This window comes from Montipora foliosa, chromosome 14 (assembly GCF_036669935.1).
Source record: "Montipora foliosa isolate CH-2021 chromosome 14, ASM3666993v2, whole genome shotgun sequence".
Classification (NCBI taxonomy): Eukaryota; Metazoa; Cnidaria; class Anthozoa; order Scleractinia; family Acroporidae; genus Montipora; species Montipora foliosa.
This window is the reverse complement of record NC_090882.1, coordinates 22110901-22130900: the sequence shown is the minus strand read 5'-3', so window position 1 is coordinate 22130900 and position 20000 is coordinate 22110901. Positions and strand designations below refer to the sequence as shown.

At 38.4% G+C, this 20000-nt stretch overlaps 1 protein-coding gene across 1 annotated transcript in view; it reads right to left on the bottom strand.

Moving 5' to 3' along the window:
• Window positions 1-20000, bottom strand: part of LOC137984863 (solute carrier family 15 member 2-like) — a 29031-nt gene that overhangs the window by 1528 nt on the left and 7503 nt on the right. The window contains exons 7-24 of the mRNA XM_068832179.1: window positions 18835-18934; window positions 18627-18717; window positions 17666-17743; window positions 16707-16789; window positions 16315-16398; window positions 14531-14620; window positions 13942-13986; window positions 13300-13335; window positions 11425-11513; window positions 10791-10872; window positions 9820-9942; window positions 9464-9625; window positions 8133-8179; window positions 6907-7026; window positions 5987-6107; window positions 2024-2155; window positions 1006-1113; window positions 1-175 (exon numbers count right to left, since the gene is read on the bottom strand). The exon at window positions 1-175 is cut by the window's left edge and continues 1528 nt beyond it. Coding sequence (XP_068688280.1) covers window positions 1-175; window positions 1006-1113; window positions 2024-2155; window positions 5987-6107; window positions 6907-7026; window positions 8133-8179; window positions 9464-9625; window positions 9820-9942; window positions 10791-10872; window positions 11425-11513; window positions 13300-13335; window positions 13942-13986; window positions 14531-14620; window positions 16315-16398; window positions 16707-16789; window positions 17666-17743; window positions 18627-18717; window positions 18835-18934 — 1766 coding nt within the window. The remainder of the gene's footprint in view (window positions 176-1005; window positions 1114-2023; window positions 2156-5986; window positions 6108-6906; window positions 7027-8132; window positions 8180-9463; window positions 9626-9819; window positions 9943-10790; window positions 10873-11424; window positions 11514-13299; window positions 13336-13941; window positions 13987-14530; window positions 14621-16314; window positions 16399-16706; window positions 16790-17665; window positions 17744-18626; window positions 18718-18834; window positions 18935-20000) is intronic.

The window sequence follows — 20000 nt, the reverse complement described above, 5'->3', positions numbered from 1 at the left end:
ACTCTTGTGTTGTTACAGATTCGTCAGCCTTCTTTTTCTTGGTTTCCTGAAGCGGGGCTCCTTCACTTGTTTCGCCATTGACGGAATAATAGACGTACTTGTAAAAGTGCGACATGATGATAAATACCACCATAACCAGCAACAGCAGACCAGCAAAGAAGAAAAATTCGTTTGCCTGTAAATGAAATGGACGGATAAGACTAAGTAAAGCAGCCTCTATCGCCACTAATTATAATTCCTTGAGTCAACCCTTTCTCGAGTATATTGATCTGCTACAGACCTTTCCCGGTAAGTACGGCGAAGGAAAATAAAGTTTTGTGTTTAAATTATTTCAACTCCCGCAAAATTCTTTCGCATCAGCTGTATGACTAACAAGACCCACAAAAATTACACAAGAGCACTTGCTTTTCATTTGTTAAGCGCCTTTAACCAAAATGTTTAAAGAGAGTTCGATTTGTTTTTGATAAAGAGACACAAGATTGACTGAGCCGCTGTTTTCCAGTTCCAAGGGAAGTGGCTCACATAAATCTCAGGCTATATGATACGGTAAGCAGACCTCTTTGTAGTTTCATCTAAACTCGACAATAAATCTTTCTATTATTATAGAATGTTGGTTTAAAGCAGTTTTCAAATGACTGTCGAATACGCTTAGTAACTGGTGAGAGAATCTCGCACCAGTCTAGACTATCAACCAGTGAGAAGGAAAACCAAAGGCAATCACAACTTGCAAGCACGATTTTTCCCGCGCTTTGAGCAATTCACATATCTGGATTGGTTCATTGCGCTGTTTGGACCTGCTGTGGAAATCGTTCTATCATTCTCTTCGGTCTACTGTAGCAAAGTCGGTAGGAAAGCACACGAAATAGAAATCGGAACATTCGGAAATTTTCCGAGTATGGCCGAGTCGTAATTGATTAACACATCTCTTCATGATAAGATACGATGAATGATCGGCCACCATTCGCACATTCCTTAGCAATGGTCACACACTTCACACGTCCTTACCATGTTGTCTGTAAGCCGTGCTTCGGCAAATACAACAACTATAGCATTTCCAACAGAGACAGTCATGAGCCAACCTGCCATTATACAAGACTTCATGCTAACTGGAGCCTAAGAACAAAAAGATAAGACCAAACTATATGAACGAGCAAAATCGTGTGACGTTAAAGGAAACTTCCACAGTCCTACAAAAAGATAGCGTTAAAACAGTTAAAATAACCCTAATTATAAAGGCATATCCCCTCCACCAAGTTACGCAATCGATGCTTCCAAGGCTCATCCAAAATGGCAACCTGACAAATGGAGAACTGATTTCGTTCACTTTATTTGCACTCCAGTTTTGATAAACTAGAGCGAGTTTCAATCGAGTGTCTTAAAACCAAAACCAAAGTAATTACTTTGGCCAATCAAAAAGGACGGAGACAATCCAGTAACCCAATCAAAACTCGAAGTAATTACACGTAGCCGACACAAAGCGCGGGAAAATGTGCACGCGCGAGCCACGATTGGTTTTGGTTTCACTTCTGATTGGTCAAAAAAATCACTGATTGAAGTAATGCAAAACCAATGCAATTCGCTAATAACTTTCGACACTCAACTGAAAACCACTCTACAAAAAAAGAGGAATACTAATCAACTTTTAACGAAATAAAGAAAGCTGGAGCGTTTGTAATCTGAATTTCTATCAGCATTGCTCAGCCATGCATGGGGTTGTCAGTGTGTTGACAGTTCGATATCGAGAATTAAAAGAATGAAGTCTTGTACACAGCAAAGGACCTTTTATAGTCTTTTCCTTTAGTTAAAAGCCTGTGTAGGGGCCAAAAAAGCTTTGGAGTATTGCTTCGTTGCATCTTCTTTGTAAAAATCAAGGTGAGAGGAAAGGATTTGGAAATAAATAAGTAAGGAGAGATGAATGGAAAGGAAAACAGAGTGAAGATGGGAGAGATGCAGACCAAAAAACACTTAGCCCATTGACTCCCAGGGGTAACCCATTGACTCCCAGGGGTAAAGAGACACAAACCTGCGAGTAAGCGAATTCCAGTCCTGTTATGGAGAACAGAACTTCTCCAGCAGTAATTGTAATATACTGAGGAATCTGCCACAGCATTGAAATGGTCTTTGGACTCACATCATTGTATTTCTTTACAACGAGCTACGAAAATGACACGATTGATAAAGTGAGTGAAAGAAATGTACATATTTCAAGTGCAGGTTACACGCGAAATGTGGAAGTGATCAGCCTCGCACAGCAACGCAGAGGTCATGGGTTCGAATCCCGTCGAAGCCGCGTGAGAGATAATTCCTTAATTTGTGCGAGGATTACTTCCACATTTCATTGTTAACGTGACTTACACACCACGAGAAGTTAAATATGAATGGGCCATTTCTGAGTTTACGTCTGCCTCCTCTTCAAAGCGAGTCTAAGTGCAAAGTTTTTGCGATGGTAATTAGTTCTACTTTACATATGAATGAAAACTCATTTTCACACTTCGACTCGCTTTGAAGAGGAGGCAGACATGACCTCGGAAAGAAAAACCTTAAATAAACAATGACCACAACCAGGTTTTCTGAGCCCGCGAGACTGAGCATCCCTAGCAAACCATTGTTTTAACCAAAACCGCTGGTCAGCAACCTGGTTCCGGTCATTGCTGTCTAAGGTCTTTCCCTCGGAAATGGCCTATCAGTCAGTATCAAAAATACCATAATACTCTCTTTGTTCCTCCAACATTTTGCATAAGCATTGTTTTTATTTTCTCTTGGGACTTACAATGGTCCAAAGAGAAACTGGAAACGATGCTTATGCAAAATTTTGGAAGGACAAACAAAGAGTATTATGGTATTTTTGACAATGGAAGATACTGGGTCATCACTTCTTTCCATCCCTCAAACTGACATTTCCCTTTTTATTCAACTTATACGACGTACAGTCTACTTTAGACTTCAAATCTTCTTCAACGAAACAAAGATTGTAAACAAGCTGAAAAGATTCACAATAGGCGAGGCAAAGAGTTGAACCCGGATTATTGGCTTCACCTTGCAGTTTCCGATATCCACTAGACTAACGAGACAACCTCCCGGAAAATCGAATTTTTCAGAGTATTGAAACAGTAGAACCCAGCAAAACAATTGAAAGTTAACCGTCTTCAACGGGGTTTTTAGACCTAAATACTGTAGATCAGCGCGGCATAGCTTAAAAACGCTATTTCTTGTTGAAGTAAAGCTGTAATTCTGCCTGTTTTCATTCTTTTTAAAGCGGTAAGCTTGTCAATATTAACATGGGATATTGTGTCGTTTAATTGTTACGAAATGTCCAATGTCAGTTTGATGGATGCAAATTAGTGTTGACCAAGATACTGCTGAAGACAATGGTGGGTACCAATTTTCCTCCGTTGACTCGAAGGAATGGTAGATCAGGCACTGTGAGATGAATGTTACATGATGAATGGCTCGTTTTGGTTTCCGAAGCTAAGTTCCTACGCTCGCAACTAGATCCGGGAAAATGCAGGCTGGCAGTGGGGCCCAGTGATTGAGAAACGAGATCTATATATGCAATCTTCGGGTTCAAAATTAGGCTCTGACCAATGCGTCTATTCGTCTTCAAAGATTTTTAAATAACACGTTGGTTTTCTTCTGCTTGTTGGGAATTTAAAGCGTGTTACGTTTGTTTTCAAACTTTCCTTTCACCGCTCATTTTTGTCGTAAAGCGCCTTTGGGCGCAGCCATAGTACATCAAGTCTACAGAAATGTATATCCGCTATATAGTAAAGTAACCGAAACGTTTTTTTTTTCCTTTGTAGGGTCACCAATTTCCTTGAACTTCCTTGTCTCAGTCTTCAGCAGAATTTCCTTTGTGCGAGGCAAGCAATACGCTTTAGAGCAGTTTTCAAACGACTGTCGAAACAATTTACACAATTGCCGCTACGCTTAGTGATTGGTTTACTGAATCTCGCGCCAGTTTATTAATCATACACCTCATTCCAAAATGGCCGTCATTTTAGTATTCTTTTGTTCGCTTGCAAATTAGCCCTCGTTGCCTCGTTTTTAAGCTGAAAATTCAAAAGAATATTTAACCTTAAACGAGGCAACAAGGGCTAATTTGCAAGCGAACAAAAGAATACTAAAATAGTGGCCATTTTGGAATAAGGAGTATTAGGGAGCTTAAGCAACGACAACGCCGACGGCAACGAGAACGTCATCTCAAAATATAAATTCGCGATAATTTAATCGCTTCGTGCCTATTTCAACCTTTTTAATATGACAAGGGTGTGGTAGTTCCTCAAGAATGTCACTGGTCGGAGCGGTGCTTAATTTACGGGAGCAATTGAAAATTTATCTTTAAAGCCCCGGCAAAACTATCGAACAAAGTTGGATTCAACCTTCCAACTTTGCTCGATCCAACATTGTTGGACCGTTTGGCCGCCTATGTTGGAGGCTGTTTGTCCAACAATTTTTGCTCGATCAAATGTTGGATAGAGTTTGCTTTTGATCAAACATTTCGCTCAACAATTCTGGTCGACGAAAAAATGTTAGAGTGTTTTGCCGCCCTTCCAACAAAGTTGTATCCTGCAGCAGGTCACGTTCGCCCTGCTAGCCAATCAAGAATCGCTATTTTATTTTCAAGCCTAGGCTTCTCGCGTCATTTGCAAAACAAAGATGGCGGTAGTGGCCTACTCGGTGGAATTCCCAACTTGTTTCCTACAAGTTCCTTAAGAAAGCAACACTTATTCCACATGCCACCATCTGATACGCGGCCATTAGTTCCTACATCTGCATAGAGAACGTCACAATCGGGACCAGCAATAGCCAATAGGACAATGGAGTGCGTGTGACGGTTTACAGTTATAATAATGAGATCCCGAGTTTGGAGGAGGTTGGAGGGTAATATGCTTCCAGTCGATGGCTCCCAAGCAATTCGGAAAGTTCCATTTCTCTTCAAACTGTTTTGCAATCTGTAGCCATTCCTGCTCAGACGAAGGCACTTTTAAGTAAGAAGGGCCCAGCCTTTTGGTTATTGCTTCACACACTTCCGTCACAATATATGATACTGCAGGTCTGCTGATCCTAAATTGAAAATGAAGGGATCGAAAACTCTCGCCAGTAACCAGAAATCTGAGCGTCAAAGCTAGCCTTTCAGCGGGAATAATCGGTTCACCGCCCATTTTCGTGCTCTGTTTGCATATGTCCTGTTCAATTGTGTTCAAAATTTCTTTGAACTGATCCGGGCTCATTCGCATCATCTCCTTAAATGCAGGCGTATCCTGCAGCGATAATTGTATTACAGTTTGGAACATTCCCTTTTCGGATCGTTCTTTTAGCCATTCACTAGTTTTCCCTCGCTTGACACGGTCAGTTGGGTCCTCTAACAGCTCGAGAACCATAAACGCTACAAGAGCTTTTCGTTTGTGTGTTAGCGCCATATTTTCAAATTTAGCGCCAACGTGCACCGGTAGCTTGTTTCGTCTAGCAATGTTGAATACAGTTTTGCCACTATCTCAACATTCACATCCAACAATGTTGGATGTTGGATCCAACTTTGTTCGATAGTTTTGCCAGGGCTTAAGTGCTGACGTCCTCGATAAAACCTCAAATTGGCTATTTGACGTTGTTGTTTTGCAGAAGACGGCAAAGAAATGGACAAAAGTGAAAAACGCACGTGCAGGGCGTGCAAAGCTATTGTTTTTGCCCAATAAATATGCAAATTTGTGACGTTCTTGTTGCCGTCGCCGTTGTCGTTGCTAAAGCTCCCTATTGAGAAGGATACCAAAACCAATCGCGACTTGCACGCCGGATTTTTCCCACGCTTTGAGAAAGTTACACGGAATTGCAGCTTGCTACGAGTTTTGATTTGGTTCACTGCGCTATTTGCACCTGCTGTGCTTGGTCGAAGTAATTACTTTGGTATTTCAAGTTGTTTTGCGACACTCAATTGAAAACCGCTCTGCGCAACATAATTTACAATTCGACACTGGAAAGTAAATCCAACCTGGCCTGCCTTCACTGGATTCGGTTGAATAACAGTCGTGAAGACACCTCCATTAGCAAAGTAGATCTGTTGATCTACAAGCTTTTTGCTTTGTCCAGCCTGCCTAATTTTCAATGGATACCTAACGTAAAATGAACAAAAAAATTGACTAAATACGGTTACACCGAAAAATCAACTATCAAAACTCTCCAACCCCAATTGCAATTAGAAGAGAAACTGAGCTCGGTTATTTGAAGATGAGACGGCTTTAATGGAAATCAAATGTTAGTTTTTTAGTGGAGGGAAAAACTGGCACACCCGGAGAAAAACCCTTTGGTGCAGAGTTGAGAACCAATAATGAACTCAATCCACATATGACGCCGAGACTGAGAATCGAACCCTGGCCACATGAGCTCTCACCATTGCGTCCTCCATGCAACCCCGAAGATTTTAAAGTATAATAAGCGACAAAATCAGACTCATTCTCCCGCTATAAATTATTTTACAGTGAAAGTCTGTAATCCTTTACGTCATTTGTCGGAACATAAATCGTAATAAAAACGTCGTGACAAAAATGAAAATAAATCTATAAACAGGCCTAGCTAATAACTCTTCCTTACAGTCACACAGGGGCTGAAATACGAAGGGTGCAGCTCAGTCCAGATGTTCTTTGTTATGGACCAAACACATAGATAAGGCGCCTCTGCCAGCTACTATACGGTCCATTTAAGATCTCAGAGTCCGGAACAACAGCCAGATGTAATAAGCTGCGAGTCGATTTTTATGTACGAGTGATAACAAATTTGTGGTAACAAAACTGTACTAATGATTAAAACCCTACGGAGTTTAAGCAACAACCGCTCTACAACTGAGCTATAAGGTTAACTGGGAGCTGTAAGAAAGAGACATGACAGCTATATCTGCCTGGAGTTTCAACTTACTTTTTTGCCACTATCTTCTTGTAGTCAGTATTTTGAAATGTTCCAACTGCTTTGTAAGATAACGTTTTGTTGAGATCGATGTCTACAAGAGGAGCGACATCTCCACCCGTATAAATAAACCTGAAAATTGAAAATCAAAGCGATAATAAGACTGCAGACAATAGTATCGACGTAATATTCTTCAAAAGGGGCTTCGAAAGAGGCTAAAATACTGATTTTGATGTGCTCTGATGTGCCTTTAGATTGGACGAAATCTTGCGCCACTTAATTTCTCTGCTGTTTGTGCCTTGAATGCATTCAATAAGGATCTTATTAAAACAAAAACAAGATCGTGGTGGATCGACGTCTGAAAATATAACTAACTAAACGGGAATTAACCCAGTAAAAACAGCGTAGACATTCGAAGAGAATATTTAAAAAATGATCGCCGTGTGTTCACGTCTTCCACATAACCTGAAATTGTCTTTTTACGTCGCTTATAGAATAAAAAAACCGTAAAAGTGAGGCCAGTCTTCAGATTCCAAGCAAAGGAACCTTTCAAACGTGTGATTTTCGAAACATTTCCGGGAATATAGAAACCCAGAATTTGTTGTATAATTCTTCAAAGAAAAAGCAATTTAAAGGGGCTATGCAACGTTATTTTAGGTTGTTTTGGGGAAATCTAAAGTCAATCACGAGTTTAAAACTCGAAAATGGTAACGTGGAATTCGTTTACTGATAAAATTATCGTGACAACAGAAACAAGATAATCGCGAGCAAAAACGACCTTTATCCAGGCGATTTACCATAAACAAGAAAAACGTCCGGCCGACGTTTTTCAAGATTACCAAATGCAATCCGTTTCAATCTTGTCCACTTGTGTCCATCCATGCTTCTCTTTACTTTTGCTGCATTTCTTTAAATGTTTTTCAACAGTTTTAAGTAGTTATTGCATTGTTTCGTTCTACTTTTTTGGCATTTTGGGTGTCATAAAATTACATCATTCGGAAGCCTTTTAACCTTTTAATTCAAGCCAAAAATATCATCATTTGGCGTCACATTGGCCTTTTAAATTCTAAAACTTGGTTTCTTCTCTTTGAAACATGTTAAAAATCCGGCTTTTTAGAACAAGGAGATCAAAGTTTTAGAAACAACAACAGAGCGAACAGGGCTGCCTTCTAAGAATTTTCTTTGTAAAAAATATACGCATTTTGGGAGGGCAGCAGCAAATATCTCAAAGAACATACCTGACTTTTGTAACACCACCTTTAAGAGGTTCAACAATATCTTTAAACTAAAATAGAAATAAAAGGGCTGGGTTTACACACAAGATTTCCCCCTAAAAAGTAACTCTCATTCTTGGTTCATTGTTGACACGTTTATGCAAAAAAAGATCAATAATTACTGACTGGCATTCACTGAATGCCTCACTGATTCACAAGCAGACTAGCGGACTACATGACTGATTAAGGGTGCTTCGATTGACCCTATTCTGGAATAAGAATACTTGAAGTGGTGATTTAAAACGGCATTTCTAGCGTTTTGAAGCAACAAGGATAATAAATATATGTTTAAAATACTGAGCATTTTAGCAGGTGTTTGACAATTTTAATGTGAATCTCCGTAAACACAAAGGACTTCTATCTTCTATTCCACGTATTCCTATTCCGGAATACGGTCAATCGAACGCACCCTAAGAGACCAAATAAATAGCTGACACATTTGTTAGCTAACTGACTGACTTTCTGATAGACCAGAATGTGGTTCAGCATTGTCTGTACTCCTTATCGACAATGATATTCGTCTTCACAGTGGTCAAAATGTTGTGGACTCTCCAGGCGCAGCCAATATTCAACACCAAAGAAAATGTTTATTTCAGAGCGTGACCACGATCGTGACACAAAGAGAGCTAGAGCAAGCGTTAACTATAATGTTCTCACAATCTCATAGACCTCACTTGCTCATTCAATGCTGTACCCAATTCAAACCCTTTGGGAATATAAACATGTTGTTCCAAGTATTTCCATACCATTTTAAATATGAACGCTACATTATCATGCCAATATAATGCACAAAGAATCTTAGTCCTGGGAGATTTGAATTGGATACAACATTGAGTTACATGTAGCTGATTAGGTATATTGGTTTTTTTCCCAAAATGAGAATTTCTGATTAGCTAATACGATTGCATGAAACTTTCAATTGACGTGAGTAGCGTTGTCTAGACTCTTCTTAGCCAATCAAATACAATACAATACAATACATACTTAATTGACCGCTCCCCGTAGGGGCTTTTCAGGGCCAATGAAACACAACGAAACGACAGAACACAACAACAACAACTGTTAAGAATCCCAACTGGCTGGAGGCAAACCAGTTAGCTATTAACAAGTGTGGCTGGGAAGTTGTACCCGGGACTACCAGGACCAAATTCAACGAGTGGTCAGAGCGGGTCTTGAACCCGGGATCTCCGGATCTCAAGGCAAGCGCCCTAACCACTGGGCCACACTGCCTCCGGCCCAATTGCGAGAGTACAAGCAATGCGGTAAAAAGAAAATTTCAGAACTGTTCAACTTACAATTTTTCCAATCAGTGCGTTTTTCTCTCTACCAACAACAAAGGTGGATACTTGTTTATCGGTTATTGAGACTTGGAAGAACTTGCTGAGGGAAGTTGGACATTTGACAGTCTTGACATTAATTTTATCCAAAGTCACTGGGACATGAATATATTCTGAAGCCTACAAGCAAAACAATATTAAATTTTGTTACTGTTAATGGCTTTACAATGTAACTCTTAAGTCTGAAGCCATTAATCACTTCTACGTGTGGTACAAACATCCTTCTAAACCACTACTTGAATTTTTTAGTAGCCTCTTCACTATTACTGCTGATGGGCCAACATAATTTAACTTTAATGACATAACTTCTATACCTTCATGACTGCGACCTCAGTATTAAGGCCAATACCAAACACCTGTATGGGACACACGCCTGCATTAATGACGCGAAGATTGGCAAAGGAAGTTGGAGGTTCAACTACTACTACACGACTTTTCTGTAAGAGAACCAAACAAAATAATTTTACCAAGTTGTGTCTTGCACAAACTTAAAAGACGCAGAAATTTAAAAAATAAACAACAACTAAAAGAACTTAGATGATAACAATATCTGACATTATTATATGACTAGCCCCAAGAGTAGGCAAGATGAACCAAATCCCACGCTGTCATTGGCTACCTGAGCGAGCGGTCAAGATGGAGCTATCTTGCCAGCTCGGGATTTCTCACTTGGTCTCACAAGATCAAAGATAATTTTTTGGTGTTTTATCCCATATAATAAATCCTTTATTGACCAAGCGTGTTCGGTCAAGATGGCTGGATATTGGCTTCGTACTTTTTTTGCATATGTAAACATGCAAACAAAGAACTACTTGACCTCACTTGATTTACACTAGCAAGTTTTCCTAGAAAATTTTTCCTTGGCAGTGTAAATGGAAAAATATGACAAGTTTTGCCTTGACAAGTGTCCTCGTTCAAACTCGTTCAAAAACTAGCATGCTAGTTTTTGAACAAGGACACTTGTCAAGGCAAAACTTGTCAAGGACGATATTTGCTTGTGTAAATTACCTGACAAGTGCACTTGTCAAGGAAACCTTGTCATATTTTCCATTTACACTACCATGGAAAAAGTCAAGGAAAAACTTGCATGTGTGTACAGTTGGCAAGTTTTTAACTTGCTAGTGTAAATGAGGCTTAACTCATTTATATCATCTGATCAAAATTGGAACTGGGTTTGAAAACGGTTATTTTCACAGAACATCTCAAATTACTTGGCTTTCTAAGTGCTCAAACAACAGGTCTGAAATCTCTTTACTCAGGCAAGTATGAAATATCCAGAACTTACTTGAATCGCTATCTGAATAAAAGCGGCCATCACAAATGAGCATGCTGCCAGCAGCATCCCTGCACACATTCGCTGTAAGGGCCTAAAATACCAATAAAACATATTTGGCAAAATCTACTTGGAATTAGTCACTAATTCGAATGGCAAAGTGAATACTGAGGTAATTAAGTCAGTGAGCACATACAGTCAGACAGTAAATTTTTATCCAAAGTCCACTAAAACATCCACAAAACTCCAAATATTTTTTGATTTTTATGCTTAAGTTCAATGTATAATGTTTTGCTTAGGCTATTTTTCTTATCATGATGTAAAGTGCATTGGGATATAGAAATGCGCTTAATACGAACCTATGTTATTGTTATTGTTATTATTATTATTATTATTATTATTATTATTATTATTGTTATTATAAAGTTTCAACATCATGTTCTGGCTGTTGCCATTGCTGTCTTTTCTTGTTAGGCGAGTCATAACAAATGACCAAAGGCTAACAGAATTATCTCTTCTTCACATTTCCAACACTTTCCTCAATATCCTTGCAGTTCCCAACAAGGCAGTTTTTTTGCATCACTCCAACATTGAATGGTATTATTATTATTATTATTATTATTATTATTATTATTATTATTATTACCTCACAAGTAGATTACACTTTCTTAGCAAGGGATAAATGACAGTTTCGAAGATAGGAATCATGATCAGAATAAATACAGGATTTAATGCCTGCAAATAACAGAAAATGAAACAGAATGAGCACAACTACCATGAATAAGATTCATGAACACCTACTGTTGGATACTGGTAGTTAAATGAACCCATTGGATGCAAAAACTATTTCAGCTCTGGAACACTGAAAGAGAGTTGCCTCACACAGACTAAACATTAATTCTCTTCTCCTCTATTGTAATTAACACCTTGTCTGCACTGTCTTTGATCATAAACAGCACTCACATAGAAGTATAAGCCAAAGAAAAAATAACTTGAAACACCATTTAATTTAGTATCACTGTCTTATTAACTCCACTGAAAAACACAGCCCAAAGAGCTGAGACCTATTTCTTTGGTGAAAGATATATGAAATGAATCACATGTTGAACTGCCAATGCGAAATCAAGCAAAGCTACAATGTATGATCCTCGCAGTTATGACACAATTTTGGCAATTGCTTAGAGAAGCCTGAAAAATTCAGGACTTCAACAGGTTTAGAACCCAAGACTTTGTGATACCAGTGCAATGCTCTAACCAACTGAGCTAACATTAGGAGCTGGTCATTTGTTTCAGGGGAACATCAGAACACACAAATGACCATCTCCCAAATGACACCTGTATGGGATGTCAGTGGTTTTAATTAGCTCAGTTGGTTAAGGCATCGCACCAGTATCGTGAGGTCACGGGTTCAAACCCTGTTAAGTCCTGAAGTTTTCAGGCTTCTCTATGAATTGCCAAAATTGCGTTCATACCTGCAAGGATTGCAGCTTTACTTGATCTATTTCTTTCTTTGCTATTTACTTTTTGGACCATGATTTCAAAAACTTTCAGCTACATCCAGTGCCCCACCCAACACAAAGGTTGCAGTCGCATTAGGGAGTTTACACTAGAGTTAAAATCAAGTTCTGTTGTTCAGTGTTTCCCAAAGGATTCAAAACACCAGAGAGTTGACAATTGAGTAGTGTCAACACTAGTGTTACACTGTGTTTCTTTCATGTGTGACTGCAAGCAATGTTGTTCAGCACGAAGTGCAAAGAACCCAGTTATGTCTCATTATCAATTTAGCGGGGAAGGGAAACAGCAAAAAGGGGATACACTTTAATAAGAAAAGTTTTTTAGTTATAGGTACATGTAAGCTGGTTTAAAACAACTCAACAATTTTGTTCAGGATTTTTGGCTGCAACAGTCCCTCAAACTGTAATTTTCTGTGGAACATAACAAGTGAGCAACCATGAAAAATGAGCCTCCCCCATGGACACCTGTATAAAAAAAGTCGCTTATTTATTCCACTGCATTTTCTATCCTCTGGGCAGACACAGTTGAAAGAATATTTGCTTGGTTTGGATGCTTCTCTATCACTTTCAAAACAATGGCATCACTAGTCTTGTAATGAACAGTTAGTGAAGGAAGGCAAGTTTAAAGACCTGAACAAAATGCCAGTGCACTGTAGTCAATTTCTTGATGTTCTACAATCTTGGACAAAACTCTTGGGAAAAATTCCAGCTTAAATATCATTTGGTATGCATTTGCAAAGTATACCGTTCCTTCCCCTCCCTCCCCCCCCCAGGGGAACATCAGGGGAACATCAGGGGAACCCCCCCCCCCCCCCCCCTTCCTCCATACCAATGTTGATAATGTGGTGCAAAGCCTTTGACCATTTCTTAAGCAACATTGGACTAGGGGGAGGGGGGAAAGTAGAAGGACTTTAAAGTAATCATTATGAGAGCATCAAATTTTCCCAAGCTTTGTCCAAGATTGTAACATTTGACAAAGGCAAAATAATTATTACACTGACACAAACCTGGACTTGATCTGGTTTTATAGTTCCAAGTGCACCCTAAAAGAAGTCAAGGAAAAATTAGAAGTTTTTACTCATTATTTCATTACAAACTAACATCACTTGGATCAAGCGATGAGGGTAGCTCCTGAAGGGGGGGGGGGGGGGTACTTCCTTATAAGAGGATAATGGGGATGTGCTGCTTGATGGGGTTGCATTTTCACAACTGGATTGACTATAATGGGGTTACATTTTTAGAAGAGTTACATGTACTAGAATGGGGTCGCACATTTTTGGGATTTCTGGGATAAGAAAATTCTGGTAAGCAGAGATTTAAAAATAGGAAGATCCCCAGTTAAAAAATGGTTTGTGCTGTTGTTTTAAGATTTAACAGTTGGCTCGGTACAGTACGTTTGTAAATATTTACAGCTAGCAAATGTACCAGAAAGTGACTAAGTTGGGATAGTGAAAGTGACATTTGCTCAAAAGTGACTAAGAAGCAAAGGTGAGCAGGACTGTACTAAATTGGGGTCTATGATTGGCCATGCCACAGAATAGACTATAATGGGGTCGGGGTTCGGAGAGGCAAAAATTGACCCAAGTACCCCTGGGGCCAGCGGGGGGGGGGGGGGGGGGGGGGGTAGACATGGAGTCGCAACTACATACAATATCACCATCCATTTCTTCAGCTTGAAGTGTCCAGCGCGATCCCTGAAACAAGAAAATTGGTTATTAACACTGCATCTAAAGCATTTAAGACGAAATCCGATAGAAAATCGAGCAATTTCACTTTTTAGTGGACAAAAATCTTGTACCAGAGTAATTTTACGTATTTTACAGTCCTTTTTACATTTCCTGAAAGCTAACGATATAAATATTTGCCTGCAATAACACCAAAAACAATTTCCCATGGGAATGAGAAAAATTATATTTCAACATTCAGAGAAATTGTGCAAACACAGGTAAAATTTCATCCTCAGTTTCATTTCACCAGTACTTTCAAGTGTTTCTTACGAAGTTCAACGGTTGTTTTTGACATTTGGTGTTGCTAGAAATGATTTTTTTTGAGAAGATATGTATTTAAAACAGTCATACAGAAGTTTGCAATACGATGTTTATAATCTGGGTACAAGGTTTTTGTCCACTTGTTACTCAACCTTCTGGTGGATTCCGTCTTAATAACTAACGCTTAAGTGCATACACATACAGGTTTGACTGTATTGATCTCTTGCTAAAAAAGGATTACTTCTTTCACCTGCTGATCAAACAATGTCCAGAAAACAGGTAGAGGGAGAAACATGAAAAGAACTTTGAACAAAGCTTTGATATCCTCCACCATATGAGACTGCAATTCAGAACAAAAGAAATACATGATCAGTGGCCATTGACAGTAAGAAAATCCACTTTTTCGAGTTGTCTTTACTTAATTATTGTTGGAGGTCTGATAGTCCAAACCGTCAAGAAGATTGCTGATGCCCAAAATTTTGCCAGGTTCTACTGTATATGTGCTCTGACAAGGAGTGTTTTTTAAGCTGAAACCATCATCTTTTAATCACTTCATTTAAAATGGACCACTTATTGCCAAGCTTCAGCTGATACAGTGTAGATTATCACACTTTACGAATGTCTGTAGGGAACGACATACAGTAAATCAAGCTGAACTTCCATCGGCTAAACTGCATTACACTGTATATTTACATGTAGAAGAACCTTTTAAAGCAATTTTGTCTAAAACAAAGAATTCAAGTCATGCTTTCGTTCAACAATCAAAATTAACTTGATTTTTATTTTCCAGATACATACTCTGATGAAAAACCGAGACATCTCATTTAAGTTTCTGAAATTAATCTGAGTTCTTGAGTCTTTCATTATTATTTTTATTTTCAAAAACCAAAGAGATTTAAATTAGTTCGAGCCTTACCATGTCACTATATGGATATGACAATGCCTAAAACTAGAGAATCATGCTGCTTTGGATACCATCTGCTTGTGGACATGTAAGGCATTTTTGGAATACCCTTGCTTCTTTTGCAAATTACATGATCTTTGAGTGCAAAAATTTAATGTTTTTCATAGCATGAACTACAGTTACGACCTTATTGATGTCTTTCTGGTCCCCATTACATGGAAAGCAATAATATTCTAACTTATGATTCAGACACTTAACATGGCTTCTGATGAGATGCAGAAAAAAATTAAAGATTACGCGGAAATTTTTGGCCATATTATGCGGAAACATACGTTGATTATGCGGAAATTACACCGGATTATGCAGAAATTTAAACAAGTTATAAAACTAATAATTAGGCCCGTCCAATGCATTTACATGCTTATGGTAAATATCCGTAATCGAAATTGCAACCAATACAATCGCATTTGTGACTGAATTTTTGCCCTTTGTGATTAAAATACATGGAGGAGTCACCAATTTGCGACCAGCTTTCACCGTTGAAATAAAAGGGTTAGCAGTTGGGATTTTGCTGCAACTTTTGGTAAAATAAATAAAGCGATAAAAAAATTATTTTGTTTCTCGTCATGAATTTTGTTTCAATTTTGAGATAACACCTTTGGAGCGCCATCCATTCCCTCGATCACTGACTTTGTTTCTTATCAGTCACGTCATTTGCTGAAGTGTAACTGTTTCTCGTCCAATGTGAAGCATTGTAGGAACAAAAACTAGTGTCCAGGCTCATTGGTGAAAAAATGCGCGGAAACTGCTTACGATCTTTCTTACGAACTTTCATCTTGTGAACGAAATGGTGTGTTTTCTTCAATGTTCAGGAAAATAAGCGTTTCAAAACAGTCAATTTCTTTGGCTTTTATGTTTTTGAGGATGTTAAGGAGCTGCTTTATCACTAATATCAGGTGTTTCTTCTGTTTTTTGCGGAAAATATCGGAATTATGCGGAAGATGCGGATTTCAGTGAATTATGCAGATCTGCATCGCCGCATCCTGTTAGATGCCATGACTTAATATTGAGAAGACGTGGTCTGATCCAAAAACTATATATATAAAAAATAAAAATGATATGGAACTTACACCATAGTCATCTTTTGCATAGTCCATCCAATGCTTTTTCTTCTCAGCAGAGCCACAACTTTTTATCCTTTTTTTAATCGCATTCTAAAACCACCAAAAACCTTCGTTATTATCTTACATGTAAACTGGAGGAGAAACAGCTCTCATGCAGCACACTAACTTGATATGAAAATAAGGATTTGCCACACTTGCACTCAATAATGAAGTACAACTTTGTAGCCATTACAAAATTACAGTACACATCAAATATTTAAATTAGACCAAGAATTCAACAATCAAAGAATTGAATTCTCAATCTTTTATCAATGCATTGAAATATCCTTTTATAAACATGTAAGGTGTCACTTTCATTTACAGTAATGTACTAAAACAGGTTTTTTCTTGATACCAACCCCAACTGCACATCCAACAAGAAGAACGATATTCCCTTCTGGTGGAACTTTTTTGTACTTGTTACGGCCACAAACAAATAAAGCTGGGTAAAAAAAGAAAGGGCTAAATTATCATGTGTCATCAATAATTTTGCAAATATCAGTTTTCAAAGCTTTGCTTTATACATGTATTTTATCAACGAATGCAAAAAAATGTATTAATTTTTATCAACAAAGGCAAAAAAAAAGAGACCATTTTACAGTTACCGGTATGTGCTTAGTCACCTGGCCTATGAATGGAAGTGAGGCTTAAGAGATGACCTTGTTTTGATAGACACCTCATTGCTTTTCTTATGTAAATTCCAACTATTAAATTAGCATGAGAACAACACCATTAACATGAGAAAAGCAGGGAGAGCTGTATCAAAAAACAAGGTCAACACCAGCCTCACTTTCATTTAAAGGCCAGGTAACTAAGCGCATGACACAAAGCAGAGTGGAGAATCAACAATCTAAATGCATGTGTCAGTGGAAGGAGAGTGCTCTCTCGTGCTCACAAATGCCAATTCTGCTTCCCACACTGTATTAGGTCACTGGGCACTTACAGTAAATATAAATTATAATAAGTCCCACCATTACGTAAGCAGACTCAAGATCCAAAAGGAAAATGCACATATTACAATGTAGACCAATATCGACCAGTTTATACAAACAACAGGAAAAATTAATACACATGGAAAGATTCAAATGGAAAAACAATAGAAAAAAAGAATCTAATGAATAGATAAAAGGATAATAATAATTTTAAAAAACAGGCAACAAAAAAAGAACAGTCAAATCTAAGAGATTACTATCACTATGACTTTCCATTTTCTTGGGAATGATAACAAACCATAAAAATTAATAAGATATTTTTTACAAGTAGGTATTTAAATTAGTTAAATAGACTTCAGGAAAAGAGAAACAACACATGTAATCACCTATCGACAAGATCATCAAGAGTGCAGGAACCCCAAAAGCTAACATGTAACAATCATGCCCAAAACATGATACATCACCTAGAAATAAAACATTAAGCAAGGTTGTAGATTTATTGGAAGTTTTCAGACTCAGAGTTTTACGTTGCAATTGAGTTTCAAGTATTCTAAATGCTTGGTTTTCACTGATTGATGTATTTGGCTGTTATGACCTTTATGTGTCCACTCAAAAACCCTTTCTCCCATCCCTCCAAAGAGTGGAATAATTATTCTGTTCTTACATTCAATTTGATAATGATATTTAGTAAATTTGTCTGATTAGAATCAGGCTAGTGTACATATTGTTGCCTTGATCTGCAGTTTCTTGATCTCCTATTTTTAGAGCCACAATACAAATGAAGGCATGGCTCAAAACTTGAAATTTGATTGGTAATTACCGATCACCAGCCATCATTTCCTGCCCTGATATTAACTTCTTACTAACCGAGCGCCAGGGCCGTACTGGGGAATATTGGCCCGAGGTCATGGCAGTACCGACCTCGCTGCACTTGGTCCGTACAAAAACGATCCAGGGCCAATATTCCCCAGTATGGCTCGAGCTGGCTAGGTTAGTAAGTAGTTTATTATATGGCTTTTTAATTACCTTTTGCTTTGTTTTTGCAAGCCCGTAATCAGCCCGTGGGCATTACGGGAGAATAATGCCCTACAATTCAGTCACAATTAGCCAATCAGAGCGCACGTTATATTGGCTACAAACACAAGCCATATAATAATATTGAAAAATTTTTTTGAAGATCTTAACCCATTGACTCCCAGTAGTTCCCCATTGACGAGTAAAAATTAATCCTCTGGCATTACACAGAGTAAAATACTAAGTCTGACCGGTTTAATTAGGCCAAATTGGGCGTCAAAGGGTTAAAAGACTTAAAATCTTGAGGAAACAATGCTCGAATATCAAACAAACCTCTTAGGATCGGTGTCACAATCATTGATAAAAGGCTTCCTAGATTAATAGCAAAGTAGAAGATGGAAAAGTAACTTTGAAGAAGATGTTCCTACAAACAAAAAAAAGATACATACATGTAGCACTTATTGACAAGACAGTTATAATGATGGATAGAAAAAGGTGAAGAAAAATGTTATGTTGTTCATATCAGAAACTTGTGACTGACCTGACTGGCAGAGAATTGATCTCCTCCAAATGCCGAGACACATGGCTTTATTCCTCCAGTTCCAAGTGCAATCAACAGCAATCCAATCATAGGACCAACTCTACAGAAAAAGACAATATTTCACTGAGAATGTGAGATTCATTATAATCGCTATCTCAAAGTGACATATGTACATTGCCGAGAAGAAATGCTCAACTAATTGGAGATTCACTCTGCTTAAAGGGCCTAGGTCACGCTATTTTAGGTAATTTTGTTTAATTTTGTTAATTATGAGCTCTCAACGTCAAATTGGCAGAGCAAGAGTCTTTCATTTGCAAAATCATGGCCACATAACAACTGAGAATGATTTTGCAGCTTAGTAAATAATAATTTGAAAAAAGGTGGGCCAACATTTTTTAAATTTACCCAAATTCAATTCATTTCAATCCTCTCCAGTTTTGTCCCCATCCATGTCCCTTCTTGGCTTCCCTGTGCTTTGTTAGAGTTCTTCTATAGTTTTGAACAGTTATTTTAATATTTTAGTTAATTCTGCAACCATTCGATCAGTGCTCAAATTGCCTAAAATTGCGTGACCTATCCCCTTTAATTTCATTGTCTTAGTGTCCACACACTACCTGCCTTGTTCCCTTCTAGCAGTGGAGTTTTTCTTTTGCGTTTGCCAGGCTGACAAGTACGGGAAAAAAAGACCTCTGCCATGGGTCGAAACTCACTTTGATCAAACTGCCGTCCGCAAGCTCGGACGACACTCTTCAAACTGTACGCCCTATAATATGCTCCCTGACTGTGTTTCAACTTGAGCCCGCTTGAGGTTCCCTGCATTCCTTTACAGTAATTCCACTGTTGTTATTTACTGAGCCAACCCGATTCTGTCGCTAAGTAACCGTCATGCATGCTCAACACAGTGAGTTTCGACCAATGGCAGAGGTCTCCTTTCTCGTAGTCATCAGCTCAGCAAATGGAAAAAGAAAGAGACCTTTGCTACAACAAGTTGCAAAAATAGTGGAGACACTTCACCTTCTTGGGGCGTTATCAATGTACCTATTATCTCTCACACTGCAGTCCCCCCTCCCCCCTTATCAGTGTTGCTAGCAAGACAAAAAAATGTTGAAAACTTAAACAGTCACCATTGAAAGGGGGGGAGGGGAGGGGGAGTGGGAAAGTTTTAA